The 19,527-nt window shown below is 50.6% G+C and overlaps 2 protein-coding genes across 4 annotated transcripts in view; one reads left to right on the forward strand and one right to left on the reverse strand.

Moving 5' to 3' along the window:
- The window catches only part of PKD2L1 (polycystin 2 like 1, transient receptor potential cation channel), a 157,673-nt gene that overhangs the window by 72,819 nt on the left and 65,327 nt on the right, over positions 1–19,527 (forward strand). The gene's annotated exons all lie outside the window — the stretch shown is intronic.
- Positions 2,755–18,323, reverse strand: SCD (stearoyl-CoA desaturase). Of its 2 annotated transcripts, none has more exons than XM_004749482.3 (6): positions 17,868–18,323; positions 17,090–17,372; positions 13,208–13,338; positions 11,549–11,754; positions 9,851–10,083; positions 2,755–6,840 (listed from the first exon to the last, which is right to left on the reverse strand). In XM_004749482.3, exons 1-6 carry the CDS (start codon positions 17,892–17,894, stop codon positions 6,641–6,643), a joined length of 1,080 nt encoding a protein of 359 aa, XP_004749539.1. In that variant the 5' UTR covers positions 17,895–18,323; the 3' UTR covers positions 2,755–6,640. The 2 variants fall into 2 exon arrangements, with proteins under 2 accessions (XP_004749539.1, XP_004749540.1); XM_004749483.3 differs by lacking the exon at positions 2,755–6,840 and adding an exon at positions 6,878–7,734 and having other exon boundaries at positions 9,850–10,083.

The following is a 19,527-nucleotide window of genomic DNA, read 5'->3' on the forward strand; positions in this document are numbered from 1 at the left end:
CCACTGAGCCACCCAGGTGCCCCCCTAAGAATTTATTTTTAAGTAATCTCTAAACCCAGCATGGGGCTTGAACTCACAACCTCGAGATTAAGAGTTACATGCTTTACTAACTAAACCAGCCAGGGACCCCTTCTTTAATTTCTTTCAGTGACATTTTGTGTTAACTATGTACCATTTTTTTTTCTTTTAAGATTTTATTTATTTATTTGACACAGAGAGAGAGAGCTCACAAGTAGGCAGAGAGGCAGGCAGAGAGAGAGGGAGAAACTGGTTCCCCACTGAGCAGAGAGCCCGATGCGGGGCTTGATTCCAGGACCCAGAGACCATGACCCGAGCTGAAGGCAGAGACAAACTCTGAGTGATCCAGACGCCCCAACTATGTACCATTCTTATGGGCTTCTACTGCTAGGTTTATTTCTACTTATCCTATTCTTTTTGATGCTGTTACAAGTGGAAGTCTTTTCTTAATTTCATTTGTATATTATTTATTGCCAGTTTATAGAAATACAATTGATTTGTTTTTGTGTTTTGATCTTGTATTCCTGCACCTTGGTGAATTTATTAGCTCTAATAGTTTTTTCCGCGTGGATTCTTTTGGATTTTCTTATATATATAATCATGTCATTTACATACAGAGATGGATTTACTTCTTACTTTCCAATCTGGATGCCTTTTCTTTCTTTTTCTGCCCCGGCAGATACTTCTAGGGACTATCTTGGTTCTTCCTTTAGGGAAGAGGGAGAAAATTGGTGGCAATTGGGCATCAGAAATCTCATTTCTATGCTCTTCTTTATTATTATTTTGAATTATTTTATCCTTGTCCCATGGTTAAACCTTGGTTATTAAGTAGAGCCTTAACCTATTTCTACCTCCACACACAAAACACATCAAGAAGAGTTCATTATCTTGCCCCCTTGGGAGCTCTTTTTGTCCAACTCAGCCTTACAGGGAGTTCATTATGTATTCCTTTTCTCTCTTAATCTTGAATTCAACTGAACATTCTGGTCAAGCTCTAGCTCTCCCTTTTCTTTCCCCTTCTTGGAACTTTTGCAGACAGGAATCGGGAAATTACCACAGGGTTAAACAGCAAATGTACAGAATACAGACTGCCTGGAGGAAGCAGAGAAGCCAGTACCATCAGGACAACCAGGCAGCAAAGAGGAGGAAAGGAAAAGAAAGTAGCAGAGCTTTAGTGAGAACAAATTTTATCAACTGGATGCCAGTTAATGAGAAACAAAGCTGATACTTGGAAGGAAGGGTGCAGTTTCCGAGCGTGGGAAATAGTCCAGCCTGAACATTTTATTTATTTATTAATTAAAGATTTTATTTACTTATTTGAGAGAGATTTATTGAGAGACCACAAGGAGGCAGAGAGAGAGGAGGAAGCAGGCTCCCTGCCGAGCAGAGAGCAGGATGTGGGGCTCGATCCCAGGACTCCAAGTTCATGACCTGAGCCAAAGGCAGCGGCTTAACCCGCTGAGCTATTGGGGCGCCTGGGTGGCTCAGTGGGTTAAAGCCGCTGCCTTCAGCTCAGGTCATGATCTCAGGGTCCTGGGATCAAGCCGAGAGCATCGGGCTCTCTGCTCAGCGGGGAGCCTGCTTCCCTTCCTCTCTCTCTGCCTGCCTCTCTGCCTACTTTTGATCTGTCAAATAAATAAATAAAATATTTTAAAAATATATTTCAAAAATATATTTTAAAAATATTTTATTTATTTATTTGAAAGAAATCACAAGCAGGAGGAAAAGTAGGCAGAGAGAGGGTGGGTGGGGAAGCAGGCTCCCTGCTGAGCAGAGGGCAGGATGCGGGGCTTGATCCCAGGAGTCTGGGATGGTGACCTGAGCGGAAGGCAGAGGCTTTAACCCACTGAGCCACCCAGGTGCCCCCAGCCTGAACATTTTAAACAAAACAGAGAGAAAGGAGTGGAAAGGCAGATACTGGTAAAGAGAATGCCACTACCCACTCAGGTTATTAAGGCCTGACGAGGCCTCCATGAATAAAGACTTGATTTTGCATGCTCGGAATTACTCTGAAACAATCTTGCTTCTCATCCAAGGTGAGGGCAACCTGTATCAGCGAGCAAGGAGAGCTGGTTTTGGGGAACTCAGAAGCCTAGGCATTGTGAAGGCGGCTCCTACCGGAAGACGGAGCTTCTTCAAACTGTAAAAAGTCTACATTCTCTTTTCTATGTTCTAATGAGGATTCTCAGGTAAGTGGTAAAGGCTAAGGCTTTTCCACCTTAAGATCATGCAGGGCTCTTTATCTTGGGAGCTTACAAACCTTCCCTTGGATTGTTTTTCTTTTCTTCCTGCTGTGGTTCATCAGCATTTTCAGGAAGCCACTGAATTCCCAGGAGGGACCACATTTCTTCATGTTTCTTTGGATGATTGACCTAGACTGCCCAGCCTGGGCCACTCCTGCTGTTCTCTTCCTCTCTGTCTCTTGTCTTGGGCCCATGTGACCATGTGACACACCAGACACCTGGCATTTCCCCAGGGCTGAAGCGCCAACTGGTGTAAATGTGTTTGACTTCATGGCAGCAGACTCCTGGTTTCCTGCTGCCAAGGCTGCATTTAACCTAAAGTTACCCTTAGGCAGGGCAGCGGGTTACCAGGGTATGAGTCAGCCGGTGTAGCATCTGACTTCTTTTTTACTCTTAAAGGTACCTGGAACAGGGACAGTCAGCGTGGTAGACCATAGAGATAAGTTCCAGGAAACTTTGAATCGCAGCCAAAAATCACCCAGACACAATGCAATCAGATTCACTTCACTTTTATTATGAACAAACACAATTTCAGATCAGTACAACTAAGCTTCAGAGTTGATATTAATAGAAATTATTCCAAAATTATCCTTAGGTCACAAATAACTACTATCCCACATAAAAGGGGAAAAAAATCCCACCCAATCAAGGAAAAGGTATCCTGTGTATCGTTTCCATGGCAATAAGTTTATGCATTCTCAAATTTTGTCTGGCTAGTTATCCACCACTAATCCAATGGATTTATCCAATCTCTCAGAGAGAATCATATCGATTAATGATAGCATCCGGGACACACGGTTCATGGTGGACACAAGTTCACGGTGGATACTGCTACTATAAAAATACTCAGTACTTAAAAGAATTCCTCTGCTGAAGGATCCCAAAATGCTTTATAAAAAGCATTAGTCACGCCTCAAAACTGCCCTGTGAGGTAGGTCAGTATTATTATCCCATTTTAACAGAAGGAAAACTGAGGCACATTATAGTTAAGTGACTTGCCCAGGGTCACACAGCAAGTCAGTGGCACAGTGGTAGGAAAGGCGCTGGCCTTAACCACCCGCGTCATGTGGACACCTTGCTTTCTTTGACCTTCCACGCTGACCCATTTGAGCTATACTCACAGAGAATACACTCAGGATACTAGCAAACCAAGGAGAAAAAGTTTCCATTTTAAATGCTACAACCATCTTTTAATCTAAAAAATATCGTAAATCAAATACATTCAGATTACTTCCACCCTCCATCAAATTTGGGCACTTAATAAAAACAGCCCTAAGAAAAGTTTCCAAAATGAAGCCCAGAAGGGAATCCTGTGAACAGCTACACTGATCATTCTCCAGCCAGGCCCCCTCTTCTACCAGCCACTTCTGCAGGGTCTCAGGTGCAAAGGAACTCCACGGAGGGAGGGAGGAGGGAGTGAGAGCAGGCTCATATGCAACACTGATTAGAAAAGATGTAAGGCACCCAAATAAGTTGTCGGCACACCCACAAAGCAAGGACTGTTAGAATTTCAGACTTGAGTTTCTGGATCATTAATGTGTCAACTGAACTCAGCTTTAAAATCTTGAAGACAAGTTTTCCTTACTTAGCAGACACCCCTCTACCTCCACACTCTCCTATACGGAGGGGCCCTCGGCCTGAGGACCCTGTCCAACCTTGTGTAGGGTCATGGTACAGACCAGATCCCTGGGACAGGATTAGAACAGAAAGATAGACTTGGTTTTGGTCCAAAATTATAAAGCAGGCATCTGATAACCTGTTGAACTGAAACTACCCAACAGGCATTTCCAAGGGCTAAGTCCACAAGCCAGCAGATCTGAACTACAGTGATGTTCCATTAGACTCTTTTCTACTGAGAGGAACAGCTCTAAAGGTGTGGATGCCTTTAGTCCACTTGTAGCCTCTGGCTATTCAATACATACAGGAGGAAAGGCCCTCTTCCCTTCCACTACTGGGGCTCCACAGTACAGAGAGCATTTGGTATTATACATTTCCAATCTTTCAGAGAGTAAAGCCAGGCTTTTGCATTGATGACTGAGATACAGGGACGGGGTAGTCCAAGGTTCTCAAAATACTGATGCTTTTCTTCAGACCTCTTCTACACTACCCTGGCTGTGGCCCTAGGCTGTTGGTGGGGAATGCTGGTTAGCTTGCCAAACAGAAATGCTGTTCAGCAAAGTTCATGGCATTTCAGATCCCAAGTCTCAGGCTTTGCAATACACCCTGACTCCAGGGAACAGGGCCTCCTTTTGCATGAGGCACTTTGGAACTTTCCTTTGCTTCTTGTGCTTCGCAGTGAAGACTAGGCTCCCTCCTACTTCTACAGGCATTGCACTGTCCGCTGGGAGCACAGACTCGGGCTGGGCAGGCGTACCGAGCGGGACAGAGGAGGCTAAAAAACAAACCCTTTTCTTGCTCCATGGCTGCCTCACTGGCACAATCCAAGCCTCTGGCCTGGTTGTGCCTCATGAGAGTGCCTGAGCCAGGGATGTTTCTAGTAAGGTTTGCCAGCCTCCTCTTGAGTCATCAGTGTGGCAGGGGAGCTCAAGGGTGTAGGTGGAGGGCCTCTGGAGGCCAAGTGAAAGTGGTAGCTAACTTTATAAAGAGAAACAGTGGTGCAGTGACCCTGAGCGTTCTGTCTGCAGGAGAGGGAGCTGCCTGGTGAGCAAGAACCATCACTACCTCCGAGTACACACAGAGGAGGCTTCCTGTCCAGAGAGAGAAGAAGACATCAGGGAGAAGACAGAACCAGGGAGGGGAGGGATGCACAGATAGGGTAGAGCCAGGAATCAAACCCCACAGTAATTAATAAGAGATTCCTACCTCGCCCCCCAGGCAGTCCTACACTTGACGCTAAAAGTTAACTGAGAAGGACTGGGAGAAATGGTTCAGCACTGCAGGGAAAAGCCTTCTAGTTTGTACTCATTCCAAGGAGAAACTAGAATGAATGAATGAACGTAACATTTAATTTGTTTGTATAACCAGCTTCTAAATCAGGACACCCAATGACTTACTCAGCAGTAACCTTCTGAATCCCCTGGCAATGTGTTCTCGGAGCCCTTCCTTTGTAAAGTCATCTCTTAGGAACTGCCAACAGACCTAGCCCTGAACCTCTCCATCTCCTGTCCAGCAGTGAGAGGAGAGTAGACAACCCACCTCATTTCTCCTCTCCTTCAAAGCACCCCTCTTTCAGAGGGAAATTCCCTAAGTGAATTACTTGAACGTTCCAAGCAGAGTGTGTATGTATATATATTTTGATGTTGAACCCAACTCCACCGCTTAGAAGCCTTCCTTTTTTGGAAGACTGCTACGCTCACCACTATGCCACAAACACGTTCCTTTTTTGGATGTCTGGAAATGCTTCAGACACCTTATTACCATGATGGGAGATGACCGATGGCCCGAGGATGGCAGAGCAGAAAGATGAAAGAATTTTGATGATTCTGTGATCTGCTAGATTCTCCCAATTCTGGAAACAACCAACCTCAAGATTTCTCATCATATGGAGTAAGAAATCTTCCTGTTATTCAAGGAAAAAAAAAAAATCCTTCCCCAGGAGAGACCACTTTTACTACAAACTAAATGCTGCTTCTTTATCTCCAACCTAAACTACACTGGGACATTGAGATTTGCTTTTGTGTTCTAGCATTGCTGGGCTCTATGGCCATTCCCTATTCAGAGTGAGGAGAGAAAGGAGGCATGCCGTCTGGTGCGGCTCCAGGTCCTCACTAGGCAAGCAACCGTGTGTATCCAATCCCAGCAGGAGCTCCCTGCCTTGTTTCCCACCTCACCCCATCTTTACCTCTCAATCATACCATGCACGCGAACTCTCTCCCCTGCCGGTTTACCTGCTTTAGAAGCTTTGTGCCAAATAAAGTTATTTTCCATTGCAACTCACAAAAGCCTGAGCTGAAGATAATTAACATGGGCCTTCCCAGAAGGTATGTTCTCATACCTCTAGCATGAGCCACCTACCCTAAAGCTCAGGACAGCTCAAGGAAAGAGTTATGTGGGGCAAAGACCACTGATTCTGGACTACAGAGAGGTTGTCTAGGCTGTGGAAGCTGGACACCCACCCACGAATGACCAGCTGCTTGCCTGGGAGGCAATGAGCAAGGACAGAAAGGAAGGTGGTTAAGAACCAAACAGAGAAAAGGACAATGGGACTAGAAGAGAGAGAGGATAAGAGAGAACTAAGAATCTCGGCTTAGCATCATGAAGGCAGAGTTGTTGGCTTTCAATTTTAAAAGAATACTGTATTGGAACGGGTTAACATCATCATCTTTAGCATCCTGGTAGCATTATTCAGTAGTTAATAAACAGAACATTAAACCTGTGCCTGGCTGGCTTTTGGAAAAGGAACCCGAGGGACCCCAAACTCAGCCACTCTTGTAGCTTCCGTCTCCAGTTCTTTTAATCCTGGCCAAGACAGCAGCCTTGGATACTCTCTTCCGGTCATAAGCAAGACCAAGGGCAGCCATGCAATCAATAAAGAAGGTGGTGAGGTTGATGTGCCAGCGGTACTCGCTGGCAGAGTAGTCGTAGGGGAAGGAGTGGTGGTAGTTGTGGAAGCCCTCCCCTGGAACAAAAGCAAAGACAAGCGTTATGGAGCCGCACAGCACAATGTGGTGGTCTTCTTGGTCTTCTCGGTCTCTGCAGGCGGGGTGTCCAGCAGCCGACCTCCAATCTAGCAGAAACTTGCTGTTGCTGAACAGACAAGCAAGTCCAGTCTCTTCGGCTCTGAACCAGACTGATCGCCTCAGAGGCATCTTAAGAAATAACTGGGGAGACCTGGCCACCAAGTCTTTCTAGGAGCCTGTGTCAGAGCAGGACCAGGGATTCCTCTCAGAGGAGAAGCTGACTAGAGAGAAAGGGCTCGGTGCCGGGAAGGGATTTTAGGTGGGAAAGTTCCTTAAGTACTGGTCTGAGACCCCCAGAGGCTCTTGGGGTACAGAAGCACGTGTCAGGGTGGGGAGAGCAGAGGGTCCCGAATGAAGGACTTTGGCCGCGCTTCTTCCAACCACCTCTACGTGGGAACAAGGGGGGACAGTACAGACGGAACTAGGCAGTTAATAGCCCAATGTCAGGAGGAAAGGGGCCCAGTGCAGGGCCCCGTGTTTCCTCAGCTTCTACCAGTTTGGAATGAACTGCTCCGGCTTCTAGTTCTTTGAGCTTCCACCCTGGGGTGTGTTGGGTGGGCGGGGAGAGTCTAATAAAACAGAATTTCTCTGAGGGAGTAAGAATGAAAATGCTTAGATACTCCCTCTAACCTCTGAGGTTCTGAGAGGAGCGGCTCACTTTGCTGGGTTGAGGGAAAACAAAGACATTCTGGTGTCGGAGAATTTCAGGAAGAGGTAAAGCTCTGGCAACTCCACAAACTCAATCAAGAAGGTGGTGAGGTTGATGTTGCCAGCGGTACTCGCTGGCAGAGTAGTCGTAGGGGAAGGAGTGGTGGTAGTTGTGGAAGCCCTCCACAGGGCTTTCTTTTCCACGGAAAGCAAGTTCTCCAACCCTTGGCAGAACTCTTCTTTTGCATGGTATTCAACAATTAACAATACGGACCCTCCTAAAGCTGGGGGAAAGCTGGGTCAAGAACAGCTAGTAAAAGAGCACAGTGAGCTCTTTGAAGATAAAAGAACCCTGGGAGAGTAGTAATATTAATAACAAGCAAGTGAAGGAAGTCCTACAGAGTAAATGACACCATCCAGGGCAAGTCAAGGTCTGTCCTCTCCGTGTGACACCTGATTATTCAGTGTGAACTGAGGAGGAGGCTGGGATAACCACTGGGCCAAAGGTACTGACAGGATTACTAATTTTCATAAGTGGCTTTGTACCAGGGCTCCGTGAAAGCTCGATACAGACCTCTACTTATCAGATTTAAAACGGAATCAGATCCACACCCAGCAGAGAGACAGAAAAGAGGAAGGTCCACAGATAGAACAAAGGACAAGACTTTGCAACTGGGGCAGCAAGATACCTCGGGAGAAAAGCTCCAGGGAGGAGGTCAGCTTTGACTTCGAGCAAATGAGCATGTGACTGCATGGCAGGTCACTCAAGAGGAACAGATTAGACTGGCAGATAAAAGCTAGTGCCAGCAGAACAAAGGTGCAGGTGATTAAGGGCAGAGACAGGGAGCAGAGCCGCCATTCTGAACCCAATGCTCATAGAGAGGCTGGAGTTGGGGAAGCTCAGTGTAGACCCTGGGGTGACGTGGGACAAATCTCATTCTAGAAACTTCTATTTCTAGGAAAATCTCAGACTTACATAGCCGAAGTGATTGATTTCAAACATGGGCCAAAGGAAGAACAGGCACAAGGGTAGAAAGTGAGATGTATGAGAAGGCAGAAGACTGGAAAGAATGCCTCAGTCCACACAGGAGAGAGAGCTGGGGTTGAGAATCTAAAGGAAGATTTTCTAAAGAGAGAAAGCAAAGGCGAGGCTGTGGTGTGCAGAAACGTGTGCACCAGTGAGGCTGCCTAGATATACTGTACGACCAGTGATGGCACCTGATTGCTGGTGAGGAAGAGGCCACAGGGGTCTGCTTAAGGAAAATAAATTCCAGGCCTTGGTCAAGGTCTATATTTAGTTGCCAGCAGTGACAAAGAACGGAGACAGATGGCAGAAGCCCGTTGTCTTAGGCTCTGCCTAGTGGGACTGGAACAACAGAAAGAAATTCACGAATAGTCAGCATTAGCTCCGCCAGCAGGCACTTGTGAGCAAACCAACTACTTGAGTGGTGGTTCCTGAAGCCACGTTGTGGGTAAGGTTGCTCCCAAGCCGGAGAAAAAGACCGGACAAGAGATAAGACTGATAGGAGGTCATTAACCGCCATAAACAAGTGCTTTGATATCCTTCATACTGGCACCAGCAAGCCCTACAACACAGCATACACTTCAAATACGACCTACTCTACTCGAGTATAGCAAGAGAAAACAGAAGCTGATTAAATGTAATGACAAGGAGTTATTCTACATTTTATAGAGCCTATTTCTTTTTTTTAAGAGTTAAGATTTACTTAATTTTTTTGAGAGACAGAGTGTAGTGGGGAAGGGCAGAGGCAGAGGGAGAGAGAATCCCAAGCAGATTCCTCCGTGAGCTCAGAGCCCAACATGGGGCTTGATCTCACAACCCCAAGATCACAACCCGAGGCGAAACCAAGAGTGGAGTCGGATGCCTGACTGACTGCAGCACCCAAGGGCTCCTATACTATGTATGAATATAAGACACAAGGCTCGCGGCCTATCCAGATGATCCTGTTGTTCCATTTATGCATTCCCTGCCCCAAGCAAGACTTGGGAGTCCGGCCCCAAAGGTGACTGGGAAAAGGAACACCCAAAGGGGCTGATCAAACATAGTGTTTGTGAAGGTTCTAGAACCTGAAATCAAAGGCACTGTTGCTTTTTACCCTTTCCTTTTTACATGAGACCTGCAGCGCAACTCCAAAAAGAGTCTTCTCATATACTGTCCTTTAGTGGAAAACTAGCCAGAAAGAAGTCCTAGAACAGGTTCGTCTGGTTTTTCTGGCTCTTCGTCTAATACCCGAATCAGTGGCCCTCTAGCAAGGGTCTTGCTGTGGACAGTGGACTTACCTACAGCTCCCAGGGACACCAGGATGTTCTCTCGGGGGCTAATGTTCTTGTCGTAAGGGCGGTATCCGTACAGGTGGGCAGCGCTGTTCACCAGCCACGTGGCGTTGAGCACGATGGCGTAACGCAACAGAGTGGCGACGAACAAGCTGTTTCGAAAGGTCTCGCCCCAGCAATAGTAGGGCACCAAGGTGGGCAGGATAAAGCACATCAGCAGAATGCCGGATTTGTAGTACCTACAGTGAGAGACCAGACGCTGGGTGAGAGGGCAGAGGACGGCTCCTGGTCCCACCTGATTTTCCTCTGTAGCTGCTGGGACCGTCTCTTCCCCTCTACTTGAGTACCATGTAGCCAGAGGCACAGCAAGAGGGGATGGGGTGGGGCAATCTTTTGAGAACATCCCAGTTTTTAGAAAATGAGGTAATGAGGGGTTATATGACTTTTCTAGCATCACACCAGTAGGAACCGGTGGAACAAGGATTGGAAGGCTTGTCTCCAGCCTCTGAATCCACTGTTCTTTCTGACTGTAGCAGCACACCATCTTGGTGAAACAGGTGAGGTCCAGGTTACCAGCTCATAAACTTGAGTTCTCCTTCCCAGGCTGTTTTTCCATTCTGCCTTTAGGCTCCTTTCTCTTTTCTGTCCATGTTTTCTGCAGAGTCTAGGGTTTGTGTCTTGCCTCCAGGTCCTACTAGCCACCTCAAAATCGTGCCTCTTCCTCCTCAGGCAGTCACTGTCCTTCAGGTACCCAAGCCCTCTGGAGGCCCCACGCCATTCTTCACTGTCTCAAATGTGGACCACGCCATTGACATTCCCAGGGAACGGATTTCCTGCTTCTCTTCAGCACTCAAGTCTTACACTCTTGTGTCATTAGTATTCCCTGCATCAGACTTTTGTTCTTGCCACTGCTTCTGCAGCACAGATCCCCATTAGCTCCGAACTCCTGGCCCTGCTTCTCACCTCTCTGACTTGGTGTTTTTCTTTTATTCAACCCTCCTGAGAGTAACCTTTCTAAAGCATACCTCCAGTTACACCACATTCCCGCTCAAAAAACCTGTAATGGGTTCTCACTGCCTATCGAATTAAATCCTAAATCTGCTTTTAAGGCTCTACAAGAATAGCATCAGCTTCTTTCTGGTCTTTCTTCGACCACACCCTACACTTCAAGCAGAAGGCCTTTGTTGCTGGAACATGCTTTCATGTTCTTTCTTTCTGTACTCTCCCTCCTGGCACACACCTGTGAAAATCTCTACCCATCAGTGGATTCCAAAGCTCTCTTCTTTATAAACCTTTCCCCAATGACCCCCACCCACTACACTATCTCCCTTTCCTTTGCGCCTCTCATTGGTAAAGAAAATATCTCACCACGAATCCTAGTTATGCAGACCCTCGGTTTTCTCTCTGCTTCCCAACAGGCTACAAGCTCCTTAAAGGTAAGAACTGTGACACATTCGTCTTTGTATCGTGACCATCCTCGGTCACTAAGTATTTGCTGAATCTAAGTGGTTTACTTAAGAGAACTCTGAGAGGAAGTACGACAGTCCACGGCCGTGAGCCTGTGGGCTATGAACTATTAGGGTTTTAAATTTAATTTGGAACATGCAAACCCAGTGTATTTCTCAGGTTAAGTTTATAAGCTCTCAGAGAAAAAAGGGGGTTCCCCAAACACCAGATGCCCAGCTCTGTTACTGTTTCACTTACCTTCTCTGGAACATCACCAGCTTCTCAGCCTTGAGGTCAGACAAGTCTAGCAAACCACCCTTCTCCTTGACAGCTGGGTGTTTGCGCACAAGCAGCCAACCCACGTGAGAGAAGAAAAAACCACGCCGGGAATTGTGAGGATCGGCATGCGTTTCTGAAAACTTGTGGTGGGCACGGTGATCTCGGGCCCATTCATACACGTCGTTCTGGAGGGACAGAGAAGAGGAATGTAGGCCTGGCCAGAGATTCCCTCTGCGGAGAATTCCAAGGGAGAGGCAACTCTAAGAGCCCTTGGCTCTCAAGCCCACCCTCACAGAATACCCAGGAGTCGGGGTACCTGAGGAGTCCTGCAGCGGGCCTCCTCTGCTCCCCCAACTTGCCACTGAAGCTTAAGTGGAAAAGCAATTTGAAGTCCCAGGACAGGTACCTGAGTAGGACTAGCCTCTTGAGGGTTACGGAGTGGGTAGAATGGGGAAGGAGATCGTACAGAGCTCGGTTTCATTAGAAAAGCATATGGCAATTCTTTAAGCAAGAAAAAAGCATCAGAGAAGGTCCTCATGGGGTGCCAAACCCCTGGGCATGGAGAGCCCGGGGCAGGCAGCCTGCCTCCCAGGTCCCGGTCGGTGGGTGAAGCTTCCGGGAGCTCCAGTCTCATGCCACACACATCATGGCACAGAAATCAGTCTGGACCGCATTTCCAAATGACCTCTGCGCTCCTCCGGGATTCTTTCAATGCCTTAAAGGATGTGCTAAATCTCCTCCTTTGCCCCACAAAGACAACATCAGGGCCTTCAAGGCATGAAGTGCTGTGACCCAGAGGATTAACTGACTGTGGCGAGTACCTGGGACACTGCCATGAAGAAAGGGATCAGTTCAGTTTCTTTCCTTTTTCCTCTCGCTCCCAACTAAGCCTCATACCCCTGGCCATCTTTTGTCCCTGGCTCCCCATTACCAACCAGGAGTTCCCTTCTCCCACTCCTCTGCATTCTGTCTCTGCTCCTCACCTTCTGCCTCAACAAACCTCAATTCTGGACTCAGCCAGGCTGGCAGCCTGACACAGGACCGTGATGTCGGTCCGCCTAACTTCTCAGTGACCCCAGTTCCTTGTCTGTAAAATGCGGGTCAGTACCTCCCTTCTAAGACTGTTGTGAGGATTTAATGAGCTAATTTATGCCAAGGGCTTAGAATAGTCAGGCACATGGGGCTACGGAAGTATTTGCTCTTACACCTGAGGACACAGAGTTCAAGAGTCTATGAAACATCAACCTACACCCTGTTGTGGAGGAATCGTAAGCTTTTTACCTCGAATCGTGAATTTATTGTTCAGCGCCTGCCCAGGAAACCAGGGTCAGTTCCTGGCTTAGGCACAGTAAGCCCTTATGATAAAGGACTACAGTGGCCCAGACTACGTGATAACAGAGGGACCTGAGGATCAAACTACCACCCCGTGACACTGAGACTATTACCTGTGTATCTCCTACTTCCCTCTTCCAGTGTGGACTTAGGGACTGGAACTGCGCTTAAGGTGACCGTAAGGGGAGAGGACAGCCAAGTGCTGTCTGCGTGTGGCTCCTCTCTAGGTGCTGAGCTTCTCCATTCTGCCCCGGGACCATCAGAAGAGCAGAGAGAAAAGAGCTGAGCAAAAAGGCAGCTTCTCACCTGGAAGGCCATCGTGTTGGCAATAATCAGGAAGACCCTCAGGGGCAGCCGAGCTTTGTAAGTCCGGTGACTCCACAGGCGATGAGCTCCTGCCGTTATGCCCAGAGCACTGAGCAAATAGTAGAGGTATCCTACACCAGGGAAAGTCAACGTGGTCAGTCACTCATCTGGGAAGGCATTCACACGGTGGCTCCCGTCCAAGTCTGTGTGTTCTTTAGGCTTTGAGTGAGGATTTGTTTCACCTTGAACTCCGGGGATGCCCTGGTCTCCTCTGTCCCTTACTTTTACCCCTTGAAAAATACCATCACTGCCCATCCTCTGGAATTAGCTGAGTCCCAGACACTTGAGAAAGGCCAGGCAGAGAAGCAGGCTCTTACCACCACCCAGCTGGCTACTTGTCATTCTCCGTGGTGAGGGACACTGTCCCTGGTCCTATCTCCTTTGACCTTCAGCTAACCTTTTCCAAAGTTGTAAGTACCATAGACGACTCCTGCAAAGTTCACAACACATAAGCACAGGTGGTATTTAGCTACTTGAAAGCTAGGATGGTCTGAGCGCTGGCCAATTCAAGGGACCCTGAGCTCTCAGGGACACTCACAGGGCTCTGAATGATGGCTATGTACTAACTAGGGTTAAAGCATTTCAATATTCTAGCAGGCAGTGCAGTCCTATCAGGGGAAAAATCTGCCCTGTCTTAAGCTTTGCTAAGGACTTGATCTTCTCTGAGTCACTGAATACCTTGAATGGGGTTTAACATCCTCACGTTGCGGTGGAAGGAAGGAATACACGCTGAGAAGTGAAGTGTTTATCTAGGGTCAAATGGCTGGTGAGAAATGGAGGCATGGTTGGAGACCAGGTTTTCTGTCAACAAGCACTCTTTGTTCCTGCTGTCCTGTCCACCTCCCCAAGATACCCACATGGTTTCTCTGTCTCTCCTTTGCCATGTGCCTTGGTAAGCCCATACTCCCTCTGGCAAGGCTGATACTAGATGGCAGCAGGAAATCCTCCAAGTGTTGCTGAAACACCCCAGCACCGTCCGGCCACACCTTTCCTGGAGGCCTGCAGGATCTAATCTCTGCATGATATAGAGATACAGTCTCTAACTGGGAACTGGGTTCCTGGGTATACCCGTCCCCCTCTGTTGGCTCTAGCAGGCAGGGGCTGAGGCCTTGATAGAGCAGTGACTGTTGACAATGTTTCATTCCTGGGGAAGCAGCTAGAAACAATGGATCTTTAGTGGCCACAGAACTCAGTCGCAGTCAGAGACACTGAACAGTGTCAACAATTGTCCCGTGTTCTTCTCCAGCCATAGATACCAGTTTCCTAAACAACCCCCGTCCCCCTCCTCCCCTAATCCTATCTCCCTCCATGCTCTCCTATCCCTCCTCCAGGATCTGGAGGACAACCATGGAGCCAGAGTCTGTCCCAGCACAAGTTCTACCCACTGTCCCAAACTCTGGGCTGACATAAGGGCCTCCGGCAACTTGCTGGCCTCAGCCATGTGCTGACTCCGGGCACCTGGAAAAGTGAGAGTTGAGCCACAGCCCACCAAACATCAAGGAGGAAGAAAAATGGATTCGGGCCTGAAAGCAGAAGCACTCAGAAGCTCTGAGGTCCTCCGAGGTCTTCCACTGAGGACCCTGGCAAGTCGACTTAGAAAGTGCCTAAGATCGTAGTAGCATTACCAGGTCCTTGGGAAAAGAGCCCATACACTCCAGTGCCTTTTCCTACCAATCTTGAAAGCCTGTCTAACAGAAGACCGACCATAAGCCAGTGGGAGAGTCGTGTCTCTACTACCGTCCAGACTGCCGGCCTGAGTCAGGTCTCCTCATTTTGGTTCCAAGAAAGAGACCTGAGAAGTTTTACCCCTAGGCCCTCAGTGTTCCCAGAGATCGCTCTTTAGTCCTCCCCCTAAGGGCTCTTCAGAGAGGCGCTCAAAATTGCTCAGAGTCATGAGAAATACTGGAATCACAACCCGTCGCTAATTTAACACTGTCCTTAGGGATAAAACAAGAAAAGGTGAAGCCAAGCTCCTCAACTCTGAAGGTGGGGCCTCTGACCCTCCCATGCTCCTCCTATTCTGATTTCCCTTCCACCAGCTGGTCGTCTGCCTAAGTCATCCAGCATAGGGTCCAGAACAGGAAAAGAAAGTCCCCATCCAGTCCGTTTCTCTGTCCAAAGGCACGGTACACATCAGGGGCAAGACACCAAAAAGCTAGTGGGTGCAGCCTGGGCTTGGGGATCATCCTCTGCCTGCCCCTCCCCCCGCCCCAGCAGCCACGGGTGAGGAGCAATGAGCAGCTGTCTGGCCACACTCTGGGCTTCCAGGTGATAAAAACTACTTGTGAAGACTCCTCTACTGGGGAGAAAGGGTGGAGAGGGGAAGCCACAGTCTTCCCGGGAGACCCTCACTCCTGCTCGTGACCTCTCCCGCTACAGCTGAAGTTCTTCCCCTGCCTTCTCTGAGGGGCAGAGAACATGCATCCCCTGCTCTTTCCAGATAGAAGAGCCCCTCCTGGCCTGCAGATGAACTGATTCTCTGAGCCTGGCCGGCCCCAGCAATGACCCACATTGATCATCTAAGGAGAACTACCTTCCTAATCCTAAAAAAGCACTGTTGTCCCAGTTGTACCTGGAAAATCAGAAATCCCAGAGAGCGATCTACCCAGCTGTACTTCTGTCTCTGGCACTCAAGAGGACTTCCCAAGACAACTACCTTTAGGAAAAAGAGGTCCTGGGGGAAGCAGCTACACCTGGGCGGTTCCACACACCATCCTCCAAGAGTGCAGCTGTTGGCAAGCACCCCATACCCAGGACTGTGCTGGAACCCCTCAAGCAGTCTTCTGGAAGGCAATCCTGAATCACCATTCTCAGAGAGGGCCAAGGCGGAGCCCCTGGGACACTGGGGCTCTCTGCTCCCACTTCCCCCTTCCCAAGTCTGGCTCTGGATAGCAGAGGGGAAAATGCCTGCAAAGCACATGTGTGTGTCCAGGGGGCAGGGCCCTGCATCAGCTCATAGCCAGGCATCCCGGAAAGAGCTGAGCTAAGGGCAGGTTAGAGACAAACTGGGAACTGTCTCCCTCACTGCCACAGCCTCGAGGCTGGGGCTGCTCAGGGCTCTCTTCTCTGGCCTGGGTGCCCCAGGCAAGGGGCTGGAGGGGGGCGGTGGTAGGGGGCACTTCATGACATTAGGAGACAAGAGCTGGAGCAGGCTAGATGGGAACTGGAAATGTTTCCTCGACCTCATTTCATTCCCAGAACACGTTCATTTGGTGGCATGTATAGCTCCCTGGAGACTTACATGGAGTCAGAACAGCACATCTGTGTAACCGGGCTTATTCAGGAGCCTTCCTCGGCTGTCTGTTTAACAAAGCAGCCTGGCTGGGCCAAGGGCCAGGGCAAAAGAATTTTGTGGGTAACCTCTTCTCTTCCTCCCCCTTCTGCTAACTCTTGTCCTGAGCAGTTTCTCTTGCTGTGCTCTGAGTGTGCTCCGCACATGCCCCGTAGAGCTGCTGCTCTAGTCCCATGTTCCCATGCCTCCCAGGTCGTGGCCTTGGCAGGGCTGGGCCAGGCAGCCAAGCAAATGACCTGAAAACAGGGAAAGCTGACTCTCTGGCACAGGTCTACTCACGTCAAGGCCTGAAGCACGTGGTCTCAGGGCTCCCTGCCCAGCACCCACACTGAAGGACCCCCAGAATTGTCACTCCTGCATCCCGATCCCCCCAGGCCGCATTCGTGGCCCACCACTGTCGGTTCACCAAGAGACAGGGCAGGGAAAACCTGGGCCTGGAAGGGCTGTCGCCTCTGTATGCAAGATCCTACTTTCTTAAAGGAGTAGGGAGAAGCGGGGGTACTGGGTCGAAGCACAAGAGAATCTCTTACCCCAGAGCAAGGTGTAGGTCTTGCAGCTGGGAACCAGCGTGATCCCGTACAGGGCTCCCACGTGCAGCAGAAACATAAGGATGATGTTTCTCCAAACATACTCAACCTTGGGCTTTGGGCCCTCTGGATCTTTGTAGCTTGGGTCATAGATGTCGTCTTTAATTTCAGGGCGGATGTCTCCTTCCAAGTACAGAGAAGGCTTCTCCAATTTGCCGCCTCCATTCTGCAGGATCCTGGAGGGAGGTGCTGTGATGGTGGTGGTGGTAGTGTAGGAGCTAGAGATCTGGAAGGGGAGAGGAACCAGAGTCAGGAGAGTAGAGGACACGTGCAGTAGCCCCCGCCACTTCACTCCCTCAGCAAGCTGGGGGAAGGGTGGAGTACAGACACAGACCCTGCCCCCAAAGCCCGCGTTAACCACCGAGAGCCCGGTTTACCCCCTGATGGGAGAGAGGGAAGTCCCCAGGAACTGTGCCGATAGGTTGGGGAGGGTCGTGGAACCTCAAGGTGAAGGTACAGGGGAAAGGAGGAGTAATAAAACACTCACATCCCTAAAAAAACACAAAGGAAAACCCGCATGCACACAGACACGAAAGTACAACCGGGTTTTTCTTTAAAGCTTAAGAAACAAAAGTTGGGGAACAAAGTCCTCAAATTACATTCCCCGTTCCCGACAAACTGAAAGCAGTACAACTCGCAAAAGATGGCTAAGAGTCCGCGGGGATCTCAACGCGCTCGTCCACCCAGCGCCCGCGGTCTGGGGCAATCACCCGGAGCTCACCTCCTCTTGCAGCAAGTGGGCCGGCATCTGGGCTCTCTGATGCTGGGAGCACTTGCCCGCGGCTGAGACGGCAGAGCGCGGCTCCGGACAGCCCGCACACCGGGCGGAATTCGGTTACCGAACCGGCCTGTGCGCGGTGACCCGCGGCGCTGCTCACGGAACGCGGGATCCGTGTCGGGCTCCGAGCCGCTGTGCGTGGATCTTCCCGGGCCGGGGATTTAAAGGCTAGAGCTGGCAGTGGGTGACCGACACCCCTATTTCCTAAGACCCCTTTTATTCGCTGCCAACAAGGGGCAAAGTGCGCAGAGTTTGCTCGCCGTGGGAGAGCCGCCTGGGCGGGAGAGGGGAGGAGACAGAGCTGAGGCGCGCTGCGGGCTGGAGACGCGCAAACAGGATGCCGCAGACACACCGCGGCTCCGCAGCCGCAGCCCCAGCCCCTGCCCTGCCCCTGGGGAAATGCTAATGGGCTTCTGTAGAATCCGGCGCGTCATTGGCCGAAGGGAATTTGGTGCCACCTCGTCCAGCCGTTGCCATTGGCTCGGCGCAATCTGCTGTTCCCTCTGCCGCGAGCTACTCGCTCCCCCTCCCCTCTCTTTCTCCTTCTCGGCTGTGCTTCCACCGGCCGCTGGGCCTGTGCCCGGCATCCCGCGGCCTCGGAGGCGCTCGGGAGCCTTCCCTCGGCTCGCGGGAGAGGACCGGGGCCGGGAGTCGGGGGTGGGCACCCGCCCGGGACCGGCCCCTCTCTCCCCTCCCCCGCACTCCGCGGCCGGACCGGACCCGGGGAGGTCTCCCCCGCAGCAGCGGGGCAGCCCCAGGCCCGAGCAGCGCGCGCCGCTCGCTCCCGCCTTCCGGCTCGCAGGGACGCGTGGGAGGGCAGACGTGGCTCCGAGCTGGGGGGCCGGAGCCCAAGAGGCCCGCGGGGTCCCGCCTGACTCCCCGGCGGGTGCGGGCCCGCGGTTCGCTGCGGAATAATGGCCCCGCTCCGGGCCCCCAGACCCGCCGCGCGAACCCGAGCCCTCGGAACGCGCGGGTCGCACGCACGCACATCCACGTGTGCGCGTGTGTAGACCTGCATGCGCGCACGGTGTGCCGCCGCTGGGACAGTCCCCGCCAGGCACCGCGCTGCGGGAGGAGGGGGGCTCCCATCCCTCTGCCCGAGCGTCTGGGACGTGCCGGGACGTTCTGGGGAGTCTTGAGGCTGCCAGGCGGTCATTTGGGGATCGTCGTCAAGCAAAAAGGCAGGGAGCGCAGGCACGTGCTTTCACACAGACGCAGGCCAGAGGACTGACCCGTGCGTGCAGCACAACTAACTGACAGATAATCGCGTTAGGACCAGGAGCTGGTTCGCAAGGATCGGTTTATTTCATCCCCACTGCGACCCCAGGAGGTGGGTGGTCTGCTCTAACCCTTTAAAGATGAGAAAGTGAGATTCGGAGCGGTTAGGGCGCTTGTCTCTGGTCACAGCAGCCAGGAACTGGGCCCAAAGTCTCAGTCCCTTGCCAGAATCCCGGGTTCCTGAGATGCTCTGACCTCAGTGACCTGTGCCTCATGTCCCCTGTCTTTCTGGGCGGGTGGTACCTTCCCGTGCGAGTAAGGTTTAAACCAGACGGGGCATGCGTTCTCCCAGCCTCCTTCCACACCGAGTCCTCCCCCAATACTC

Source organism: Mustela putorius, unplaced genomic scaffold (genome assembly GCF_011764305.1).
Source record: "Mustela putorius furo isolate JIRA1106 unplaced genomic scaffold, ASM1176430v1.1 tig00003909_pilon_pilon_pilon, whole genome shotgun sequence".
Taxonomy (NCBI): domain Eukaryota; kingdom Metazoa; phylum Chordata; class Mammalia; order Carnivora; family Mustelidae; genus Mustela; species Mustela putorius.